Genomic DNA, 24,913 nt, shown 5'->3' on the forward strand with positions numbered 1-24,913 from the left:
ATCACAATAATCTACATGACTGCAGTCCATCAGTTCCATCCATTTTTATAATCTTTTAACTTTGCTTCAATCTAAAATATCAGCCCACAATCTATAAAATTTTCTCTAGTGAAAAATTCATCTTGCCTGAATCAGAAGAGAAATATGCACAGATCAAGCAAAAACGGTAATAATGTGTTGGTGGATTTTGATGTGAGAGGACAACGGGGGATGGACTTTTCACTGGAGGAAGCATTATTATGGATTAAGGACTGATATTTTGGCCAGAAGTGACCGTTTAAAGGTAAATCGCCTTGATGGATTTATTACAAACATGCCGCTTTTCACTCAACAAGATTGGAGTCATGTGGATTACTTGTGATGCTTTTGTCAGCTGTTTGGACTCTCAATCTGGCGGCACCCATTCACTGCAGAGGACTGGTGTAATGATGTATGCTACATTTCTCAGATGGTGTGAGGGTGAGAAAATGTAGCAAATTTCCATTTTTAGGTGAAGGATTACCTTAAAGCTTCTTTTTTTTTTTATTAGCTAAATTATACACGAACGAGACTGAATATTAAGAGTTGACTAATATTTTATTTTGAACCACACAAACATGTTTTTATGGAAGACCAACATAATGGTCACAACGAGAGTGTCTGTCCTTTGGGAGGACTAAATTCCCAATGATCCAGAGCCGGCAGACGTTACAGGACTTCTATCATTATTCCCAGTGTCTGCGTCCTCTGCCCTGCGGCTCCGGTTTGGAGAGCCCTGCTCCATGCTGGAATAGACAGAGCCTGGCGTAATGGTCTGGAGTTCAGTCCAGCAGCAGATGATTATCGTGGCTGTCCTAACAAACCGGCTTTAGCAGCCAACGCTTCATTCTGCTGGATATGGTATTCTTGAAAGCGCATGGAGATCCTCTGCGTCATCTTCAGATACTTCTGCAAGCAGCTCTCAGAACATGAAGTCTGGAAAGGAAAGTTACATCAGAATCCAGTTCGATTAGTATTTTCATTTTTATTTCAAAAGGACTTCCAATGGCATGCAAACGTTTGGGAACCCCTTGCAGAATCTGTGGAAATGTTAATTATTTTAACAAAATAAAGATCATACTAAATAAATGTTATTTTTTATTTAGTATTGTCCCGAGTAATATATTGTACATAAAATGTGTTTACATTTAGTCCACAACACAAAATTGCTGAAATTATTAAAATAACCCCATTCAAGTTTGGGAACCCTGGTTCCTAATCCTGTGTGCTGTTACCTGATGATCCACGACTGTCTTTCTGTTTTGTGATGGTTGTTCATGAGTCCCTTGTTTGTTCTGGACAGTTAAACTGAAAACTGTTCTTCAAAAAAATCCTTAAGGTCCTGCAGATTCTTCAGTTTTCCAGCATCTTTGCATATTTGAACCCTTTCCAGCAGTGACTGTTTGATTTTGACACATGATCTTTTCACACTGAGAACAACTGAGGGACTCAAACACAACTATTAAAAAAGGTTTAAACATTCACTAATGCTCCAGAAGGAAACAAGATACATTATTAAGAGCTGGTGGGTGAAAACCTTTGAACATGATGAAGATGGCCAAATTTTCCTTATTTTGTTGAAATATAATTTTTGCCCTTCGTAGGCAACAGAAGATACATGTATCCCAGAACCCAAATTAAGTACAATTTACCCTGATCTTCAAATTACAAAAGTTTTCATCCCCCAGTTCTTAATGCATCTTGTTTGCTTCTGGAGCATTTTTGAACCTTTTTTAATAGTTGTGTTTAAGTACCTCAATTACTCAGGACCGTACTAAATAAGAAATAACATGCATTTAGTATGATCTCTCTTATTTTGTTAAAATTATTCACATTTTCACAGATTCTGCAAGGGGTTCCCAAACTGTCACATGCCACTGTATAAGATATCTTGAAGAAATATAAGCGTGATCACAATATAACCCCACACCTCCTCTGGCTTGACCTCTCTTGTGGTGAAATCCTTAACACAGTCCATGAAGCAGTTCTCTGTCAGTTTATTGTAGGTTCCCAGGAATTCTTTGAACTGCAAAATACGAAGATGGACAATTAAATAGTCATTTAATTATTTCAAAATTGAAAACAGATAATAAATGTGTCTTACCTGTTTGATCTGGTCTGATTCATTGACCTGAGCTGTCATAGTTATAATAAATTGGGATGCTGTGGATGAAATGAAATACCATTACTCACACCAAGAGCATTAAACCAGAAATTCCGCCTAAATAAACATGTTCTTTTTGGCCTCACAGTTCAATGAGTGTGATGATGTTGAGTGGCTACATTAGCTATTAGCTTCAAGATATCACATGTACATTTATAACACTAAATGTGCGATAAATGCCTTGCAAAATAAGTGCTTTAATAAACGCTTTATAATAATAAAATTTTAGACTATAATTAAAACTAAAAGCAAAGCAAATTAAAACAAAACAGTAAAGCTACTACCTTAGCTATCAGCGCTCAGGATGTGAAGGACATGTGAGAACAGAACAGATACCCGCTGCGTCACTTCGGCAGATTCGGCACTTTCGTAACAAATAAGAGCCCTTATTTAAAATAAAATAAAATAAAATAAAATAAAATAAAATAAAATAAAATAAAATAAAATAAAATAAAATAAAATAAAATAAAATAAAATAAAATGAAGGAATAGAATTCAAATCCTTTGAACTTCAAAGTAAGATTAAGATTTTTTGTTTGTATTTCATTCAATATATTATTACATTTTTCATATAATTTTATACATATATCTTTGTCTGTAATACACATCTTGTTGAAAATGTAAAGACACAATACACAAAGACAAGCATCTCTTCTTTTGATTATTTAAATGCTTTATATTAGCATCTTATCTTACAATATTAAATATTGTAAAACAGGCATTTTTACGTGTTTAGTCGTTTTTGATATGATTACTTGTCGTACAGTGTAAAATGCATCTTCTACAATTCCTTAGATTTATTACTGCACAAAAAAATAAAATAAATAAATAAAAATAAATAAATAAATAAAATGTAAAGTCAAAGCAAAGGGCAAAAATAAATAATCATTTATTTATCATGTTAACCAGATCAAATATATTCTTATAAAGACCAAATGGGGGCAGCACTGTCAAGACTTGCAAGACCAAAACAAAGCAAAGACAGACTTTTATTTTGTAATCTGTCTTGCATTCACGCTATAGTTTCTAAGATCACGGTTATGAAATTGTGTTGTAAGCAATAATCGACTCTTTGAAAATAACTGGATTTACAGCTGATATAAAACATCATTTAAATATCACATTAAAATACTACGAAACAAAGTAGGGATTTACTGTAGCCTAATAACATAAATGAAAGACTGGTATTCACAGATATATTTGTATTTTTAAAATCTATAATAGCCATAAAGCTAAACTGTCTTAATAAATAACCATGACATAAAATTTTATTAAATATATATTTGAACTGATTAATCATTAGTATTTGGGAATTTTGGATGGATGAGTTACACTTGACAATACATTACATAAGGGTTAAAAATATGGCAACAGCTTTTCTCAGAACTAGCTTAAATTTTCCAAGACACTTTTTTTCAATTAGTTCTAACCAATTGGTTTTCGGGTTATTTCCATGGATATCAGTCAATTCGCATTAATTTCACAGATATCTTAGCAGAATAACCACAGGTGTAGTTAATTTTATAAGCAAAGCAATATTTGACAACCAGAAAGTGTGCAAGGCATTTGGAACATTATTGTTTCATTTTTAAACATTTGTGAAACAATTTCATTGAAATGTCTGCTTGTGCTTTCTTAAAATAAATGTCACTCTTTTTGATTTATATATATATATATATATATATATATATATATATATATATATATATATATATAAATATATATATATATATATATATATATATATATATATATGTATAGCTCAAAGACGTCATTGGTGTATCATGTGTAGGAAGGCAAGGCCTAGGTATGTCCCACTTTATAGGTGGGGAAAAGCCAACTTGGTGGAAAGAAAAGCCATGATCCAGGCAGAAGTAAGGGATCTAGAGGATGAGCAAAGAATGACAAAACCAGTGGAACTTGGATCCCAGGGTGCCTGGATTCGGTGGGATCTCCCCAAGCAGAAGGTGTCATGGAATGATCTCTGGAGGCTGGAGCCATACCGAATATCCTTTTTACTGAGGGCCGTTTATGACACCCTTCCTTCCCCTGTGAACCTCCACAGATGGGGGCTGAGAGATGACCCTCTGTGCACGCTCTGTGGGCAGAAATGAACAATGGACCATGTCTTGTCAGGTTGCAGCACAGCGCTTGCTCAGGGCAGATACAGATGGCGCCATGACAAAGTCCTAACAGTCCTTGCTGATATTTTGGAGCAGGAGAGAACTAGTAAATGTCAAAATAACATCAAGGCACCCCTTGCAATAGCTTTTGTAAAGAAGGGTTCAAAGCTACCAGGGTCCAGTAAGATCAGTGCAAGCATTCTGCAGTCTGTCTAAGCATGGGAGCTTAGGGTTGACCTAAAGAAAAGACTTCAGTTTCCTGACTTCATCCACACTACCTTGAGAACAGACGCAGTCCTTTTCTCTCACACAGGAAAGAAGATAGTCCTGGTTGAGCTTATGGTACCATGGGAAGAGGGGTGTGAAGAGGCATTTGAAAGGAAATCTGAACATTACAGGGAGCTGGTGCAAAACTGCAGAGAGAAAGGCTGGCAGACATGGCTGTACCCTGTTGAGGTGGGATGCAGGGGTTTTTCCCGCCCAATCAGTCTGGAAACTGCTGACAGCTGTTGGACTGAGAGGATCAGACAGAAAAAAGGCGGCGCGAAGACTCGGGGAGGCAGCAGAGAGAGCCTCCTGTTGGATTTGGAATAGGAGGGAGGAGGCGAGCTGGCAGCCAGGAGGGTGTGAGTAGTGGCTGGCCACCACTGCTGACCCACCAACAGGAGAGTGTTATGGTTAAGGGTCGAAACACTCAATGATAGTTGGTAACCATCTGATGACACAACCTCCTTGCTAAGAGCTCCAGTCATTGCAAAATGACTAAAGAAGTAGCATCCAAGGATATATGCTATCACTATAATTCAAATAAAATTATAAATGTTTTATTATGAGTTATTTGTCTTAATGTCTGTTTGGATAAATGAAGAGTTTGGTAAAGCAGAGGGTGCGGCAAATATGACTAAACAAACGGTGCTGATTATTGTTTTTATGTTGATTCATTTCTCCTGCAGTCTTAAAGGATGTGCTCTCAGATAAACGAACCGGCGGGCATAAAAGCCCCCTGGAGACCCCTGCACCACGGAAAGTCGTTCCTAAACCCACCCGCTGGAGAAGCACCATCAAACCTCAGAAATCTTCCCTCAGGAACCAAGGTGGGATTCTCACTGTGTCATCTACTCTAAAGCAGTTTATCAATTTGGTTTTGCTTCAGGGACTACTTTTCTTTTCTTTTCATATTTAAAGCATAGTCCTGAAGTGATTTTTTGGACCATTTGTTCATTGGTTATTCATTATTATTATTATTTTATCAGTCTTAGACTGTTGAAACCACTTGATGGCAGTAGTGTCACTGCTGACGTTTTGCTTTTGCACCACAAACAGAACTTAACAGTAAAAAAAAACATTTCCACTGCCTTTATATCATTTCAGTGTAGATTTTGGATTAATCAGAGGTAATGATAATTCATAACAATATTGTTTTTTAATATCTTCCAAGACTTTCTGGGTGATTGATATTAAAAGCTTCCTAATATCATTCTAGAATTTTTTTTTTAATTTATATGGAACAGTATATCAAAATTTTGGAAAATTAAGGATACTGTGCAATTAATTAATAGCTCTTTTGTTATTATTATTATTGATTAATTTATTCACATGCAAAATATATTTAGCTTTATCTGATTGTAATATAATATGGTCTACTTTTTGGAAAGTAGGCAGAGCAATTGAATTAATTACTGCTGCACATATTTTGCAGCATATTGTTTTTGGTTAAGTCTCGTCTTATCACTACTTTCGAATGGCATTCATTGTTGCATCCATGGCTCCAGGCTTTGGAATCCATTGTGCTTCGCCTCCGCCAAGAAACCGCCTGCCTTTAGTTTCCTGTTTAAGATGCAACAATGATCAGCTCAGCCCAGAACCTCATGTTCTCAAACTCCAAAACCAGTCATTTATCCCCAAACGTGCTTTTTCCCTTTAGACACCATCACTCAACCAATCTGTCACTCCTCCGGATTGGATTGAAGACTCGCTTTTGCACTAAAAACCAATTAAGGCAAAAAGCAGTTGTTGAAAGACGTGTCACCGCCGAACAGCTGTGTAAATACGAACAGTTGAAGCTGTTCGCCTCAGTCACACTGTTGTGCTCCCGTCGGAAAAAGCCCAGGTTTGTTATTGGAAAAGCTTCGGGCATGTTAGCACAAGCTGACCTGGCAACACAGCTGCTTTAGTGTCTTTAAGTAGTGCGCGTCATTAAACAGGCCACTGTAGAGCCGAATTACACTACACAATATTGTGCAACCGTGAGAATACTAGACTAGGCCTTACTTTCTTATCACAAACATTCCTGCTTTTCCATTTCGCCTCCCTCTTTCCCCTTTTTTTTCAATTCGCTGGTAATTTAGCTGCGAGATGTGAGCTCAGAGATGGGGTCACTGACATAAGCCCAGCCGTCTGAAACCTGGGAGAATTTTCCCACCTGAATCGAATCCGTCGGCTGCTACAGCCCCCTCCGTGTCTCCCACATGAATGCCAGATTACTTTCCCAGACGCCGGAGCTGTATTCTCAGGCTCGCATTGATGGATGTATGTGGGCGAACAGAGAGTTAATTATGGCTTGGAGTTTTTCAGTGTGTATTTTTCCTGGAGTGTGAAAATTCTCTTTAAAATCGCCAGTTCTGTCTGTTTTTTGACTTGCATACACACTCAGTGCACTCTTCCTGATTGATTATTCCATTGAGTTTGATGTAAAATTTAGGGAATTTAATGTAAACACAGGGAACCAGCAGGTTGTTGTTTTGCCAGGGACGTGTGCATTCTGCAGTACGATGTGTTTTGCTACAAACTCCATTTTGTGACTTGTGTGCATCAATCTAGTCATCATGGCAACCCGAATATTTCTGTGGCAGCATTGCTCCATCTCTCCAGCTGTCAGACCGTTCTCTCTCTCCATTGAAACAGGCTATTTTTAGCCAACCTTCCTTTTGTTTCTCACAGACATAATCAAAGCAGAATTTAAAACGTGGAGAAATCTGTAGCCTCGTGAGATGTTGTGTCGTGTAGAGGATGCTTTTATTTTCACTCGTTCATGAGTAAACCTCCAGGAAAATAGGTGTGTTAGAACTGGGTTAATTATCTGAGCCTATTTAGCATTTAGCATATTATGACCGATATGATGCAGGTAATTTTATGTGTCCAATAATCAACATGCCAAACCAGTTTGGCTATAACAATTAAAAAACACAATCATCCTGAATATTTTAAAAATATTGTGCCAAACATTGGTCAATTGCTAGCTGTAACCAGTCACCTTTTTATTTTAATTTACAGTCATCTTATAGCATTTGTGCTGTTCACTTTAATGGTCATGTGGTTTGACAAATGTTTAAAAAAAAAAAAAAAAAAAAAAAAGCTTAAATATTCCATGTAGTCACTCAAAATAATATTAGGTCATAAAACAGCATCTATTGTAGTTATACAAGATGTAGAAAAATATATACAACAGTGGCCAACTGACACTGCAGTCACTGATTGAAATGTAATTCTATTTTCATCTTTTTTATTCATTTAGCCTTTAGGTCAGTCAAATGTGTCCAAACCAGTGGTGGAGATGGTAAAATCAAATAGTTGAAACCGAAGTCAAATCATGTAGTAATGAGTAGAGAAACCTGCAGATTTTACATTAAGGGTTATGAATATTGCAGATGCCCTCACCAGCAATTCCCGCGGTCTTACCTCATCAACGATTTATGGGTAGACATTTTAGCTCGTACTAGACAACACTGTGTGGAGATATGCTGTATCTTTAAAATGATCTGATTTTATAAATGTTTTGTGTATGTAGTATGTATAACCATTTCATTTGTATAAAGCAAAGTACTGTAAATTTGTGAATTATTGTTAATTTATTCCTGTGATGCAAAGCTGAATTTTCATCACTGAAATCATTCTAATATGCTGATGCTCGAGATACAGTTATTATTAATAATGTTAAAAACAGTTATGCTGCTTAATAATTTTGTAGAAATTGTGATACATATTTTTCAGAAATATTCGATGAAGAATATTTTTCTTTAAAATGTTATGGATTCCAAACCTTTTGACAGGAGTATATGTTACAAAGTGTATATTATAATAATATTATATATAATAATGCTTTGATTCTTAAGGCTAAGCAGAACAGATAAATCTATATTCACCTACACTGTGCATGTATGTATATATATATATATATATACTGCATGTTTTATTAACAACATGACCTACATTGTGATCCTAATGTGTTCACTGTACATTTTGAATGCTAGAAAGCTTCTTGTCACTAGTTCCACATCAACCAGAAGATGCTTGGAGAGTCTGTTTGCCCCCCACAGGGATGCCCTTTCCGGTTTAAATGGCAGACTTTATTATTAGCCAGTGCCCTTACCTGCCGAGACCTCCGTCACGTTGATGCGCACTAGGGGGTGGGTCACATGCCGTGCATCACAACTTAATAGAGCAGCAAATACAAGCTATCCGCCCCTCTGTAGAGCGTTCAAATGTATTATGGTTCTTTTTGCCCAATAATGCACTTAATGCGGTACAGAAAAAAAAAAAAAAACCTGCACACCCCTGCTGTTTAATGCCAGTTTCCTAGTGTCTCTGGTGAGTTTAACATGCACATGGTTCTTAGGTGTTCACTAGCACGGTGCCATATTTAAGAGCCATGCTCCCGACGGGCAGCAGTCTGGCATTGTGTGTCTGGCAGCACTATTACGAGAATCCATCCTTTGGTGAGGTGCCAGCTCCACGTTAAATGCTGACTATTGTTTACGGCTCTATGTTTGGAGTAATTATAAAGGCAGCAGAATGGATCTCCATGCAGCCTCGGCTCCCAATCTTACAGCTGATGTTTTGCAGCTGTGGACGTGTGTGGGTTTGACGTCATGGGGCAGCTGGGAAAGGGGATCGGAATCAGTGCAGTAACACTGGCAACCGTCGGATATAGACCTGTCAGGAGCTTTTGTTTGCATCTGTCACAGTAAACACTCCCAGAACACACCGAAACATTATGACTGCTAGAGTGTGGTTATTGAAGCTATTGATTTGTTTTCCATGTTTTAATATATGTTTATTAAAATGTTTCTCTCCGGGGTGCAGTGACAGTATTCAGTCATTTCAGTATGTAAATTGATTTTTTAAAATGCTTTTATTCAGCAAATATGCATTAAATGTATCAAAAGTGAGATTAAAGACAATAATAATGTAAAAAGAAATTGTTATTTGAAACTATTCACCAAATAAAAGCACCAAATCAACATATTAGAAGGATTTCTGAAAGATCAAGTGACTCTGGAGACTGGATTAATATACTGTACAGTATTATTTTGAAATGTTTCATGTTCGTTATTTGACTGAGCTGATGTGGGTCGAATTACCAGACATTTTACAGTACAGCTTTTTTGTTGCAGTCGTTAACGGCGATGATTGTTTTTGCATGTCTGTTTGCTCTCTCACGGCGCATAGGGTCTGCGATACAAGAGGCTTTGTTTGCATTGAGTCATGGGACTTTAGCTGCTCATTTAACCGTATTCAAGAAGCTTGAAGGCCTCATGTTCCCTGTTAGCCAGACACTGGGGCCCACTAGAGGCGCGCATGGCAGTGCTGCTGTTGTTCCAGTTGTAGGAGGAGGCCCTCCTCACAGTGCCTTTTTGACCTTAAGGAAATGATTACGGTCAGGAGCTCTACTGTTGTTTTTGGAGGATTGAGAGATCCATGTCTTGCGTATTTATATAGCTTTACTTCCTTTCGTCTGCATTCCACAGTGCCGCAAGAAGAACATTCCACTCTCTGGCCTCCTAATAGGGCTCAGGAAAGAGCACAGGGATATTTTACATTTGCACAATATGAGGTTTCCCCCCTCCATGTGCTCGGTTTGACTTTTTCCATTTACAGTCATGGGCTGACAAACTGCAAGAATAGCGAAAGAATAACTGCTCGCTTGTGTTCAGAAATGCCTGGCACGTATCACGTATTTATGGTCCGGGTTATTGGTGCAGCATGCTGGATTTGTGCAGAATTGATGACTAGCTGAAACACACTGGGCCTTGTTAGAGTCGTAGGCCCACAGCGGTGTGTGTTCTGGCATGGTGAGCTGGACTGCTGACTGCGGCAGGTGTCTGGTGCCCGGGCTGATCCTTGTGATAGCTTCTCTCTTTGCAGGAAATGGCAGACTTCAGGACCGGAGTCCTAATAACCGGAGATCTCCCGAGAGATGCGCCTTGCAGTCTGTCGGGGGAAAGAGGTTTGCCATGGCAACAGCCGACAACGGCCAACCAGAGCGGTCCAGGTAATAATAGATCTTGTTTTCAGAGCAGGAAGGCACACAACCCTCGGCCTTTCGTGTTTCGCCGTACACAGTGTGTAACCATAGTAGTGGACCTACATAACTACTTCTTTTCCCAAGCCAAAGGAATGCTTTTGTTTTATTTATGGCGGTTGGTTAGGCCATCTTGTCTTTTTCGTTTAAATAATCTCCTCTATTGTTCCATAAGCAAGTGTCACTTAAGAAATGGACGATGAGTACACGTGTTTTGCCCGAACGCGAGGCTTACTGCAACTTGTCAAAATGACAGTATGAGAAGCAGTGCGTTGATGTTAGTGGTTAACACTGAATGTCTTTGTTCTTGGCCTGTGATGTAGCGAGGGAGGTTCTCAATAATACAAACATGGTTTTGGATCTCGTTCCGAACACTTTCTCCACTACGTCTGCATATTCAAATGAGCCCCCTTGAAGAAATTTGTCATGAGGAGAAAGTTTATAGAACTCTCATGGGGCAGACAGAAGACAGTCTGCAGCTGATACTAACAAAAGTTCCATGGATCTTTAGGACGGGTTTTTTCACATGTGCAATAGTAAATACAATACTATTTATATAATTACAATAGTGCATGAATTAGTGGTTCACCGATATGTTTGTAATGGCCTATATGCATTCCGTTTTAAAAGTCTGGGGTCAGTAAGATTTTGTTTTGATGTGTGTGTGTGTGTGTGTGTGTGTGTGTGTGTGTGTGCGTGTATATATATATATATATATATATATATATATATATATATATATACATGTGTGTTAAGTTGATCAAAAGTGACAGTAAAGAGAAATGTAATGTCTTCTGATTCTGAAATGAATTTCAAGTGTGGTGTGACAATGGCTTTCACTAAATTATTGAGCAGCTACAATGTCAATATTGATAATAATAAGAAATGTTTTTTGAGCAGCAAATCAGCATAGAAAAATGTGACACTGAAAACTGCCATAATGATGCTGAAAATTCAGCTTTGCATCGCAGGACTAAATGACTATTCAAATATGTTAAAATAGAAAGCAATTGTTTTAAATTGTACTAATATTTAACAATATTACGTTTTTACTGTATTTTTGATCTTTTAAATGCAGCCTTAGTGAGCTAGAGAGTAATGACTATTTGCAAATTATATGCTAGACATATCTGTCTTTGACTAACATAAATATGGTAATCATTCAATACATTTATCAAGGTATCGGAAATCTATTTCAGAAAAGAGTGTTTATTGACATAAATGTGGGGTAATGCTTCAGATTTCTCCTATTCACTAAACCTGGCTGAGTATTCATCCTGAATTATGATTGAAATGCAGTTTCTGTCAGTTTTTGGAAAACATTTTAAAATAGAACATTTTCTTTCACTACCACCACTGACGGTTCAGCAGCTGCAAGTCAATATTCCTGTGTAACAGTTAGGTCTCTTCTAAAAACAAGTGAGGAAGAGGGAAAGTCATACATCTGCAGGTTACTGAGTGTTCAGCACAAGATGTGCACACATGAGCAGCTCTGGGAAGTCTCCGAGCAGCCTCTGGTTCTCATGGCAACTGCGGGGCGGTCTCTATCAGCTCATCTGAGAATAGGTAAAGTAAATCTGCATGCATCTGGCTGCCCGCCAGCGTCTCAAATGAAAGAGCACTTTGAATGGCTGCCAGGTTTGGAGGAGGAGAGAGACTGTCAGGCCTGCTTAATGTTGGCAGTTTGTACTTGGCAAGGCTCGCCTTTTCCCAGAATCCCTCACTCTGGCAGCCCGCCAGCCACTTAGCGGAAGCTGAGAGTTAACCCCTGCGGTAAGCTGGTGGAAGGCTGAACATGGAAAACTTTCCATGCAGAGTGTGTGTGCACCCACACATGTATGTGGCTCTGTGTGTGTGTGTGTGTGTGTGTGTGTGTGTGTGTGGGTAGGTGGGTGGGTGATGTTCTGTTCAGGGTGTGTGTGTGTGTGTGTGTGTGTATAAGAGTAAAAGAGAGAGAGAGTGCCAGGCCTCAGGGTGATCTGTATTCATGAGAAGACTACAGGGACGCATCCCTCAGTGAAAGAGAAAGAAGGTGAAATATCCTTTACAGGCAGATTGCAAATTTAGACTACATTTTGGCTAAAAGATTCCTAATCTTTTGCCCATAGAATGTGAGTTATTTATTTTTGTGTTATATATTCTGAAGCATTTTAATTAGGTGAGTGAGTGATTTTTCTTCCCAATATAAATATTTGAGTTCTTCAAATGGTCTTGTCTCAGACAAGGACGTTTGAGTGTTTGCAAAGTAAAACCTGATTTCATTTTAAAGTCAAGTGACTCACTCCAACACTGAAGATAATTGGCACAAACACTGTTTCTTTGTGTCGTTAATTTGGGGCACAAACCAAAGGCATCAGGCTCATTTACACCATCCGAGTCACAAGCACAGACCACAAATATTGTGCAAATTTCCCCCACTTTTTAAAGATGGAAGACATTCTCCCTGTAATATCAGTAGTGAATATTTTTAACTTTTGACATCCAAATTTAGGCTCTTTAATGTTTGCTATACTGTATGTATACTCTTCAGTGGCGGGACAAAATCACGTCCTCAGGTTTGGCTCCAGTCTTACTTGGTATTTTTTGCTTGGATAAAGCACAGCTTCTTTTCGTGCCAGCAGAATGCAGGGATTGCAGTAAATGGCATTTCTCCTCTCCTCCAGACCTCCCTTGCCTTTTTTATCTTCTCTCTGTTTTTCCACTCTCTCGTCTTGTTGTATAACAGGATGAGGTTTTTTTTTGCATCGTCTATGGGGTGTTGTTAAGCAGAAAATAGACTATGGGAAAGGGGCTTTTAGGGGGCAGGGCTGCGAAACTTCCTTTTTTAAGGTAAACATTCAGAGATTGATAGATACTACCATGCAAAACCCTAGAAATATTCTTTAGTAATCATATTTATTTCATCACAATGATATCAGATCATCTGCAGTAGATATAAACATTGTCAATGTTTAAAGAAGTCTTTATATCATGGGGCATAAATGTTATTTCATATGATTAAGAATGTCTTTTGTTTAAAATATGCCCACAAAATACTTATTTTTAGTTTAATTCACACACATTTTGCTGGTGCAAGCATCTTTATAACATGATCTTGCATTATTAATAGTATTGAATATCAAGCTTATGGACATTTTAGAAGCAGTAAGAACAGACGCTCTTGAAGAAACATGAATACCTCAGATTTTCCACCCACAACTCTGGCTCTTGTATTCTATGAGCAAACTGGCCAACAAGTTATGGCAAGTAGCTTGAACATTTATTTATTTTTATTATTTTTAATATATTCATAAATAAATAGTATGCATTTATAGTAAATAGTATGTGATATATTAATGACTAGTATACCATTTCAATTTCACTAGTAACTTCATTTGATTCTAGGATTCATTACAGTAGTGGTGGGTATCTATTAAATCAGTAATTTATAATGATTTATCATATTTATTCATTAGATACTATTACCTATATATTTTGCTACTAGTCATTAACCCAATATTGACAAGTTATAATTTTTACCACTAATATTTATTATTATTATTATTATTTATTTATTTATTTATTATTATTATGTAATTGTATAATATGATGTATGGAATCTGCTTTTCTGGTATTCATGTATCTCTTTGTGGTGTCTATTACAGATTCACTACTAAGTATTCATTAGTTAGAAATTGTCACTAGTGATAATTTCTTATTCCAGTACTATAGATACTAATCACACACACACACACACACACACACACACACACACACACACACACACACACACACACACACAAATGCAATTTGTTTCCAGTAAAAAATGGAATGTAATATATATGTAATATATTTGCGATAATGATTAAGAGCAAATAAATAAATAGTGTATAATGAATAAGTACTGAATAGATACTTGGATTTACCTAAGTGCTAGTAACACAAAAATATATATTAGTATGTTTTGAAGATTAAATGTTTAAGCGGCTTGCCATACATGGTGGCGGTGCGCGTTTCTCGGTCCATTCAGAAGATTTGTTAGGGAGTGGTTAGCGCATGCGCACTCGCGTGGCAACAAGTGGCTTGTCATTTGTAACAGAAAAAGGAACTGCGGAACGTGGTGCTGACGTCACCGGCCCAGCCAGGTGGCATTCCGAGAAGCAGAAGAGGCGCATTCGCCTCCTAGTAACCGTATAACAGATCCGAGAGGAGCAGCTCAACATGTCTTCGGCGCAGGTCTCCTCGTCGAGGAGACAGTCGTGTTACCTGTGCGACCTGCCGCGCATGCCGTGGGCGATGATTTGGGATTTTACGGAGCCCGTGTGCAGGGGTTGCGTGAACTACGAGGGCGCGGATCGGATCGAGTTTGTTATCGAGACCGCGCGCCATCTGAAACGGGCTCATGGCTTCCAGGAAGGGAGATCCCCGGGTCCCGCTCCGCCGTCTGCGGTGAAAGCACAAGCCGGCATTCCATCCAAGGAGTCTGTGCAGATGAACCATATGGATGGCTCGTCCAAACAGCAGCAGCAGCAACAGCAGCCCGGTTTGGAGCGATACGCGCTCGGAACCGAGAGATCGCGCTTTGATTATTCCAGCATCGGCGCGCACAGGCTTCCGAACGGACTCGGCGGACCGAACGGCTTCCCCAAATCAGACGAAGGACCCCCTGAGTTGAACCGACAGAGCCCTAACTCGCGTCGGAGTCACGGGCTGGTGGCAGTATCGGGACAGATGAGCGTGCCGCCGAACCTCCTCCCGCAGACTCTCCTGAACGGCCCACCGTCAGCGGCGAGTATAGCCCAGCACAGCCTGTCTGGACGAGCCCCTCCAGCCCCGGCCAGCATCGGAACGGCGCTCGCGCTCTCCGAGCAAGGTAAAAGACCCGGTTCTGTGTCCAGCACGGACCAAGAGAGAGATCTAAAAGAGAAACAGCGGAACGCAGAGGCTCTGGCTGAACTTAGTGAAAGTTTGAGGAGCAGAGCAGAGGAATGGGCAAGCAAACCCAAGATAGTGAGGGACACACTTATCACACTTTCCAATTGCACTCCGTTTGATGTGAGGTTCAAGAAAGATCATTCCCTTCTAGGTAGGGTGTTTGCCTTCGATGCCATTTCAAAGCACGGCATGGACTATGAACTGAAAATCTTTATTGAGTATCCCAGTGGATCTGGTAATGTGTTTTCCAGTGCGTCTGGAGTGGCTAAACAGATGTACCAGGACTGCATGAAAGACTTTGGCAGAGGGCTTTCCTCTGGCTTCAAATATCTGGAATATGAGAAAAAGCATGGCTCTGGTGACTGGAGGCTCTTGGGTGATTTACTCCCGGAGTCTGTGCGCTTCTTTAAGGAGGGGCTCGGGGGTGAAATGCTGCCCCAGCCTTACATCGATGCCAGCTGCCCTCTGCTGCCTTCAGCGCTGGTCAACATGCCCCGGGCCGTGGCATCGGGCAGCGCGCTCAGGACCGGAATGCGCAAACGCAAAGCCTCTCCAGAACCGGACTCAGCGGAGGGGGAGCAGCAGAGACAGCAGTGGATGGCGAGTCAAAGCGAGGCGCTCAAACTGACCATGGCGTCCGGCTCATTCGCAGCCTCTCACGGTGGACCTCCGCCCCTGGGGTCGGTGCACTCCAGTCGAGCCACCCCACCAGAATCGGCCCCTCAGAACGGACAGTCCCCCATGGCTGCGCTCATGTCAGTCGCAGACACTTTGGGTAACGCGCACTCACCAAAGGACAGCAACTCAGTGCACTCCACCACATCCACCCGACACAACAGTAGCAGCCCCGTCTCCCCTGCCTCGGTGTCTGGACAGCGGCGTTTGGCCTCCCGGAACGGGGACATCAGTCTGACAGGGACACCTTCTCAATCGGGTTCGCATCAGGGCATGGATCAGGTGCACCCTCAGAACATTCCAGACTCACCCATGGCCAACAACGGACCTTTGTGTTGTACTATCTGCCACGAACGTTTAGAAGACACACACTTCGTCCAGTGCCCGTCAGTGCCCAACCACAAATTCTGCTTCCCGTGTTCCCGGGAGAGCATCAAAGCGCAGGGTGCCACAGGAGAGGTGTACTGCCCCAGCGGAGAGAAATGTCCCCTGGTAGGGTCAAACGTGCCTTGGGCTTTCATGCAAGGCGAGATAGCGACCATTTTAGCCGGGGATGTGAAAGTTAAGAAAGAAAGAGACCCTTAAATATAAAAATGTATGCTTCCTGCATCAGATACAGACAAGTGAAGCGAGTATATTTAAGGTTGTGTCTTAAAATCTAGTGAGATGCCTACCAAGATAACATTTATGGGCATTATAGATGTATTTGAATGGCCAGAAATGCTGTCTAAGGAGGCAGTGTGCTTGGTTTTGAGACACAGCCTACTTGTTGTGAATATTGAAGTTACAGAAATAGTCCAGTGTACAGAGACAATTGTTTTCCTCTACAAAGGAGGAGGCTGTGTGTGGAAACATTTTTTACGGCACTTTTACAGTTAACGTTAAAATTTTTTCAACGTCATACTTATTTTCCACATCTACATGTACAATGCCAAGCAAAAAAAAATATTTTTTATTAATAAGTACACTTTTTTTTTGTGGTAGGTATAACAAATGGAGTGAGTCTAAGAGAGGGCATTCTTTGTTTCTTGATCCCGTCTGTTTTTTTTTGTTTTTTTTGTATGATCTTTGAAACAGCGATTTTTAATTTGTATCCCGTGGTCTGAGAATACAGATATATTTTATTACGTGTTTTCATTTTCTCTTTTTGCTTTAAAGTTGCACGGATGCTTTAGTAGAGCAAAAAATACTGTAAATTAAAAACGAAATGCTCTGTTTGTTTATACATATTTCTGTAGTAACAGAAGACTTGTAACGTGCCTTGGAGCTGAGTAAATTGTAATAAATTCATTGATATTAACACTTTGTGGCGTGTGAATTTGTTAGATATGTCTTTGATATCTGGATTCTGCATTAATGTCTGTTTGTGAAATTCCTTAATTTCAGATTTCTCTAAATAATAGTCGGCTTTATTAAGCTTCCTTAGAATATATACATATTTTCATAGTTTAATTAACAAGATATATTTTTAGTAGGTCTTTATTTCACTTAAGACCCAAACTATTCTTTTTAGAGTCATTTTGCAATGTTATTTTTTTTTATCTGAAATATGTCAAAGTTATTTAAAAAAATATAAAGTACTCTTCTTGTTAAGTGTAACAGTGTTTCAGGTATCACACTAAGCATATACCGTAGTTTCATGACTATTGTCAATGTATTTTGCGTTCATGTCATTGTTTTTGCTCCAGACAGATGTATTCCTGTTACACTGACCTAAAAAGTCAAAAGTTTGATGTAGCCACAGGGCATGAAACATCTCTACAGCACTCCCCGATGGGTGTCACATGGGGTAAGCGCTGTGCTTGTTTAATATGTGCCGTTTTTTATTTCTCCCTTAGCAACAAGTTCCATTAATGGCTCATGATAGAAGCTGTTTATTGCATATGCAGGAGGCATTAAATAGCGCACCATTACCCTGCTCTTAGCACACTGTGTCTTAATCTGTTATGCCTCGATTTTGAAGCTGTTAGCTGTTCCCTCTCTCCTTATATCAGAGTATTTTGGTGTGGGCAGGAAAGCTGGAGCGGGAAAATGCTTGCACATGCCTGAGATGGCCCTGGGGATGTATTCCTCATTTAGAATTCAGCTGGTTGGTCATGTGACTTTGTCAGTCATACTCTAGCATTGGCTGCGGGAGCGAGGGAAAGCAGTTGGTGCGTGGCTGTTGCCATGACTCAAACTAATGCTCTTTCACAGACAAATAGAAGGTGGCACAATTCATTCATGGCAGCCGGCCATGCAAGTGCATCCAGACCAAATAACGGGGGGGAGGGCGTTAAGGTCAGAGAACAATGCACATGCCAAGCTATCTTAACTGAAGTGGGCTCTGTGCTTAAATTCTCTGGAGGCCTGTGGTGCACATCCTGTTGATGGAAATAATTTAAGATGGAGCTAGAACAGTTTTGCACTAAACAAGTGTTTGTGTGTTTGTACTTATTTTTATTTTCTTATTTTTGTCCTGTAAAGGATATGTACAACACTTTTTAAAATGTTATTTTAATCAGCATGTCAGGTTATTAAATAAATAACACTATGCATTTTCGAAAAGTATGCACACACACACAAACACACACGTAAGTATGTATGTTTGTATATAGATACACTTGTGTTTGTGTGTAATACTGTTATTAATGTATCCATTTTGTATAATACATCCATAATCCATCTGAAGCCAGTGTAGAGTTTGGTTGTCGTGTTTTGTGGTGCATTGCAGTGATGTTGTCGCTGCTGCTCTGTCTGTGAGGAATCAAAGGTGTGGTGTCTGGTTCAGGATAAAGCGGACTTCTATTGTCATGCTAAAACTGACTTGGGTTTGAGGTGACCTTGGCTTTCTCTGTAATCACCTGGGTTTCAAGTTTCATTGCACATGCAAAGAAAAAAAATAAGCAGATACACTGACCCTACCCATTAGAGAAGGCGGGAGTCTCACTTCCTGTTTACTACACACACACTTCTGTGGTGCCTTGAGTGTGCTTGTTAAATTCTGCACCTTTTCATGGAATGCTTTGGGACACATACAACTGAAAGATGAGGAGAAGACCCCTCATTGACTTCCTAATGACTAAAATGGCTGATTTAAGTTATCTCATAGCATGGGATTATTTTGAGTGGCTGTTTAAGGATAGAGATGCTTTCCGTAATGATATCAAGGCTAGCACAAATCTAATCACTGCCTTTGTTCTGCTAGATATAAATTTGTATGTGTGGTTACGACGCATTTATATTGACGCACTGGTGTATTTGAACCTTTTTTGCATTCTATTTTATTTTGGATTTATCTGTTGTAGCGAGCATCTCCGAATGAATATTAATTTCTAATGTGGTCACTCGTCTGTTTCAGAACATTAGTTTTTGGTCGCATTGTAAAATCACTGCAGCATGTCCACCCTTTGCTAGCCAGAGAAGCCAGCTTTTTCTTCCCCTCCTCCATTTCCCTTCATCCCCATAACACACACACACACACACACACAATTCTCTCTCTCTCTCTCTCTCTCTCTCTCCCTCCCTTCAAGGGAGAAGTTTCCAGCGGATAAAAATACAGCCACTCTAAAGGTTACGCTGCAGTGCCATCGTGCACAGTTGCCCATGGTAACAGCCTTGTTCAAAACATCATTTATTCAGGAATGTGCAGACACAGAGAGCGGAGAGGTTCAGTTTTAACCCTGCGTGTGCCGGCATTTGCCTCTCGGCACACTAGTGTTTTTAGAAATGCTTGTCTTTCGTGTCTTTTTGTTTAGTAGCTGATTTTGTGTTGTTTTCTTGCAAGTAGTAGAATAACACTCAGAATGTCTCATTATTGTCAGTGTGAAATCTCAAAATCCAAGCACTACTTATATTTCATTGCAATTTCTGAAATATTGTTAGCTGTTTTGTGCTATTATATAGTCTGTTCATACTGCTTAAGAAGTTAAGATTCTACATTGCTAGCATTTTAACTTACTGCATCAATTTATTTATATTGCATATAGAACTGTTTTCCTGTTATTCCCACCCAAATCTCATTCCATTGTTGCAAACAAACAAAATATTTTTTTTCAAACGCCACAATTGAGGAATCGGCCTACCAAATGGGTTATAGCGTCTTTGCATATTAAACTAGTATATTCAAAAGTATTTTAACCATTCAACCATGTATTTTTCCCCCATGTAATAAATGCATTCCTGACTGTGATATGCCATTTAACTCTCTCCGCTTGTTCTTGTTATTTAGCACCAACGGAGGCGGGGGTATATGTGCAAAAGGGTTATTCCCATTTTGTTTCCATTCACTGTGCCTCCGAGCACAGCCGTTTATAGACGGTGATGTCAGCACTATCTTCCATAGCCCAGGGCCTCTTTGGCACATAATGTATGCAATCTCCGACATTCCATTCCTGCCTCGCAAATAAGCTGCGGGCTACAGCAGGCGTGTGCTTCCCCCCTCTTTCTGCAGATATTAAAGGCACAGAGGGGGAATTGATTTTCTCCTGCTTTTCACTCCTACTCCCTCGTTTAGTTTATTTCTTGGCTGCTGCTTTTCTTTCCTTGCACAGAGAAAATAAGAAATCATTTCAGAATAGCATGTTATTGTTAATGTGATTTAAATCCATTATCCATCAATCCTCCGGATCAGTTTTGAGTTTCTTGGTACATTCACACTTTTGAGAATCATCTGTTATTTAATAAACCTCTTCTCTATTTTTTTTAACAGTTCCTTATATAAGAACATATGCCTCACGGAACTGACGCAGCTCCGGTCTACCCTTGACTAATGGCATGTGGGTTGTAAAACAGGGGGCCGTTTTGGCAGCGTTTCAGATGTTTTTCATTAGCTTTTAATGGACATCAATTTTCGGATGGAATTCCGATTTGCATTTCAAGGCCAGTCCCTCCTTGAGAGCCAGAGCCTGTTGTAGCTTCCTGTAGATTCCCGTCGGAGAAGTAGTGGTGTGGGGGGCTAGATTGGGGGGCAGGGGGTTGTTTCTGAGCACATGAAAATGGACTATGGGGCACCATGGAGACTCCGTCTGTCTTGAAAAGCTTGCAGGCTGGATTGTTCAAGGATGGTTTCACTTGATCGATCTAAAGTGTTGAACTGAAAACCCACTTAATACCCGCCGGAGTGTAATATTTGTATCTTTCATTTCTTTTATTTTCTTTTTCATGTGCATTCAAATAACCACGGTGTATGAAATGACACATTTTGTGACCTCCTTCAAATTCTTAATGAAAAACCACTGAGTACTAAACACACTCAATCCTTTTGTTTTCAGTTTGCAGATGCACTGGCTGGTTGGAAAGAAAGGGTTAATTTGTAATCCACGGGCTGTGCGGCTCTTGGCCGGCTCACTGGAGAAATGTAGCCCCCTTTCATTCTGTGGGTTGTTTACACGACTGGCAGCCATTTTAGACTGGAGCTCTGCTAACACGGAGCGCTCTCAGGTTTCTTAGGCTTTCACAGTGCAGCGAGTTCAGTCAGCGGATTGTTCTGTCATCCATCTTCCCCTCACATACTCACACAAACACAGTCTCATTCTACAGCCTGGTCACCATCCACTGAGAGCTGTATAGGTGCTGTGTTGTTTATGAGAGCATGAGCCATGTGAGGCCGTATATAACAAAGTTCTTCGGTGTAATGCATATCTGAGGTGTGTTTAATTATATTGTTGCAGCAGAAGTATAATAAAAGACAACAATGTTTTAAAAAAATACTTGAGTTTATTCATCATCATAAAGACAACAACAAAAAAATGTTCCTCTTGGATTTATTAAGGATAATCATAATGGATGTAGCTTGCCCAGTCAGAACTGTTTTGTTACCAAAAAAAAAAAAAAAAAAAAAATATATATATATATATATATATATATATATTGATATTCATTAATAAATTAATAAAGCACAATGGAAAGGTGCTTTAACAAAATGCTTATAAAAACAAATAGTATTATTTGTTAATTACAAGATATTGCAATAGCTTATTTATTTAATTTTTATTTTTTGTACTTTTAATTGCAATTTCTCAAGACTTTTCTGTGTCCTGCTCTCTCGTTTTCCCTTTTTTCTTCAGTCACTCAACCCTGTCTTGTTCTAAATTTGAAAGCGCATGCTTTCACCGCGCTGTTAAGGGATCAGGATTCTGTGTCTGCATTAGTGTCTGTCTTTCTGTCTGTCGCCTTGATCTTGTACCAACAAACACAGATGATCTCACTGGACCAAAACCATCAGTATTAATAGCAGCGAAACTCCCATGTAATGGAAACCTTCCCAGCGACCTCGTGGTGAAACCAGAGGTTGACATCTATCTCAGATGCAGCTGCAAGAGAGGACCGTGTAGTTTGCCCACTGAAGGGTCTAATTGAAGGATTTTTTTTAAAGGTGATGTCATTTATATGTCTATGGGTCTTTAACTTTAGCACTGTTGCTTTCCCATTGCTCATGCCTTTGAACCTTTATTCCAGACCTTCTAATTGGATCTAAACTAAGTTCCTCTGTGTAAAAACAACCCCAGCCCATCATCACACCCGGAGTGCTATCATCTGCTTTCATTAGGAAATGAGCAAGATTGATCACCCAGAGCCTCCAGAGCTGTTTGTTACAAGCATGTCGTCAAACACATCCTCTATTTCCGAGATAGATTTAGCCTTTTCTAGAATCAATAAGCCGTGTATGGTACTGTACGAAAGCAGCGCATTTGTTTCAGATGATTTTGTGAGCATGTTGATATTTGTTCTGTGTTGAATTGAGCAGACTTTGACCTTTTCTGTTTGGTTTGATCATCAAATCGGCAAGTGTGATCGGTTCAAGCTTGCAAGCCATCAGAAATTACACGGCCATGTTATACATCATAGAATTGAGCTGTTTTTATATTTTTGGATCTTTGCATAATTTTCAAGAAATATCTGACATGAAGCTTGTTTCAAAGTGCACTGACCCCAAAAATGTTCTGGTCATTAATAAGAATTTGAAGGAAAATGTAGTTCAAGGAATAGTCCAACCAAAATGAAAATTATCTGAGAATTTACTTATCCACAGGCCATCCAAGATGTAGATGAGTTTTTTCTTCATCTGAACGGATTTGGAGAAATGTAGCATTACATCACTTGCTCACCAATGGATCCTCTGCAGTGACTGGATAGTTTTTCACTGGAGAAAGAAATATTATAGATAGGGAACTCATATTTTAGCCAGAATTGATGGTTTGAATGGATCTTTATGATCAATTTATTATAAACCATGCTGCTTTTTGTTTCACAACATTAGTTTATTATGGACTGAAGTCATGTTGTGGATTATTGTGATGTTTTTATCAGCTGGTTGGACTCTCATTCTGACGGCACCCATTCACTGCAGTGGATCGATGCAAAATTATATATAATGCAACATTTTCTAAATCTGTTCAGACGATGTAGATCATTTACATCTTGGATGTCCTGGGGGGTGAGTAGATATTCAGCAAATTTTACTTTTTGGGTTATAATTTAAAATGATGCACATAATTCCTAGTTGTCCCAAAATAGACTTAATTTTCCTTAGGCAAAATTATAACCTTTGTGAAATGTTGACATTTCTAGTTTTTGAGAGATTTTTATTTGTACTTTCCCCCCATAATAATAGTCTCCTTCCCTACTGCAGACATGTCAAGAATGGTAAACAAGCAGTTATGTTCTGAAATAACATTAATATTTAACTCTACTCATCTCAACAGCTGAAGTCATGTACTGTCTGTACTCCCTGTTCGTTTTTCCTTGTATTTTATTCCACTCTGTCTTCCCCCGTTTTGTTGACTCTACGTTTTTGCAGAGTATCCAGCTGCCGCCTGCCATGTGCTGTGACCTCAGCTCCTCGCTGCTGATTGGTTAATAGAGACTTTGACAGTGCTGCAGCCCGACCGCCACCAGTACCCCCTGCAACATGAGGGGTTTCGGATGGGTTCAGCCGTAATCACCTTCCTTGTGTCACATGGGCCGCGTGTGACCCCCCCCCCCCCCCACCTGTAGCCCATCTGTTCTGTGAACGAGACCTGTGATGGTGCTTCATTACAGAGTGTTAGAGGAATGTCAACAGCTGTACCAGACTTCACTTCACACTTCCAGAATAGAACTAAGTATGGGGAAAATGTACGTGTAAATTGTTTTCGCAGATGGCTTATTTCAGGCTTGGCTGTGATGACGTTCACGCCAATCTTGAAATGGAATTACAGGAATGCTGTTGAAATTCGAAAGAATGTCATTGACAAACTTTCCTTTCTGAATTTTTATTTTTATGTTGCAGGGTAGTTCACCCAAAAATGAAAATTTAGTCATTAATTACTCATCCTCAAGTCATTCCAAACCTGTAAGATATTTGTTCATCTTTGGAACAAAAAAAAATATATATTTTTGAAGAAATCCGAGAGCTTTCTGACTCTGCATAGAGAGTAACACAACTGCCACGTTCATACATACATTTTTTTTTTTTTTTTTTTGAGGTTTGCTCAAATACTTAATGCCAAGAATAGGAAATATCAACAGTGATGCTTGCCTTAGCTTTGCACCCATTTCACATGCAGTCATTAGTGGAGTAATTTTACCGAACCATGAGTGGCATCGTCTCTGACATTTTCCACAAATGCTGGCATGGCATTAGATTGTGTGGCTCTCCATGTCTTCAGTGTGATTAGGGGATGGGGTCTGTTCTTTAAATAGAATGCCAATGAAGGAGTGCATGGTCTGATTGGCAGTGGCAATGTATAATTCAGT

At 39.5% G+C, this 24,913-nt stretch overlaps 2 protein-coding genes and 1 long non-coding RNA gene across 7 annotated transcripts in view; 2 read left to right on the forward strand and 1 right to left on the reverse strand.

Moving 5' to 3' along the window:
* Positions 1-557: 557 nt before the first annotated feature.
* LOC128031759 (mitochondrial import inner membrane translocase subunit Tim9) lies at positions 558-2,548 on the reverse strand. 3 transcript variants are annotated; one of them, XM_052620148.1, is made up of 4 exons: positions 2,467-2,548; positions 2,123-2,181; positions 1,949-2,044; positions 558-954 (listed from the first exon to the last, which is right to left on the reverse strand). In XM_052620148.1, the coding sequence occupies exons 2-4, from the start codon at positions 2,159-2,161 to the stop codon at positions 820-822; spliced, it is 270 nt and encodes an 89-aa protein (XP_052476108.1). In that variant the 5' UTR covers positions 2,162-2,181; positions 2,467-2,548; the 3' UTR covers positions 558-819. The 3 variants fall into 3 exon arrangements, with proteins under 3 accessions (XP_052476108.1, XP_052476110.1, XP_052476109.1); XM_052620150.1 differs by having other exon boundaries at positions 2,123-2,180; positions 2,471-2,536; XM_052620149.1 differs by lacking the exon at positions 2,467-2,548 and adding an exon at positions 2,269-2,417.
* Positions 2,549-10,196: 7,648 nt separating this feature from the next.
* The window catches only part of LOC127933276 (uncharacterized), a 45,497-nt gene continuing 30,780 nt past the window's right edge, over positions 10,197-24,913 (forward strand). For 2 of the 3 annotated variants that reach the window (XR_008147481.1, XR_008147480.1), the window contains exon 1: positions 10,197-10,576. This is a non-coding gene — a long non-coding RNA (uncharacterized LOC127933276). The remainder of the gene's footprint in view (positions 10,577-24,913) is intronic. The other variant, XR_008147482.1, reaches the window with a different exon arrangement.
* LOC127933274 (probable E3 ubiquitin-protein ligase IRF2BPL) lies at positions 14,677-17,495 on the forward strand. Its single transcript, XM_052530123.1, has one exon. The coding sequence runs from the start codon at positions 14,807-14,809 to the stop codon at positions 16,778-16,780; it is 1,974 nt and encodes a 657-aa protein (XP_052386083.1). The 5' UTR covers positions 14,677-14,806; the 3' UTR covers positions 16,781-17,495.

Source organism: Carassius gibelio, chromosome A17 (assembly GCF_023724105.1).
Source record: "Carassius gibelio isolate Cgi1373 ecotype wild population from Czech Republic chromosome A17, carGib1.2-hapl.c, whole genome shotgun sequence".
NCBI lineage: Eukaryota > Metazoa > Chordata > Actinopteri > Cypriniformes > Cyprinidae > Carassius > Carassius gibelio.

Bases quoted from the DNA above. Each gene is read 5' to 3' on its own strand.
- LOC128031759 (XM_052620148.1), bottom strand. From the start codon at position 2,161: ATGACAGCTCAGGTCAATGAATCAGACCAGATCAAACAG. The intron at 2,045-2,122 runs GTAAGACACATT...CGTATTTTGCAG, and splicing joins AATCAGACCAGATCAAACAG to TTCAAAGAATTCCTGGGAAC. The intron at 955-1,948 runs GTGTGGGGTTAT...TTTCCTTTCCAG, and splicing joins GAGAGGTCAAGCCAGAGGAG to ACTTCATGTTCTGAGAGCTG.
- LOC127933274 (XM_052530123.1), top strand. From the start codon at position 14,807: ATGTCTTCGGCGCAGGTCTCCTCGTCGAGGAGACAGTCGTGTTACCTG.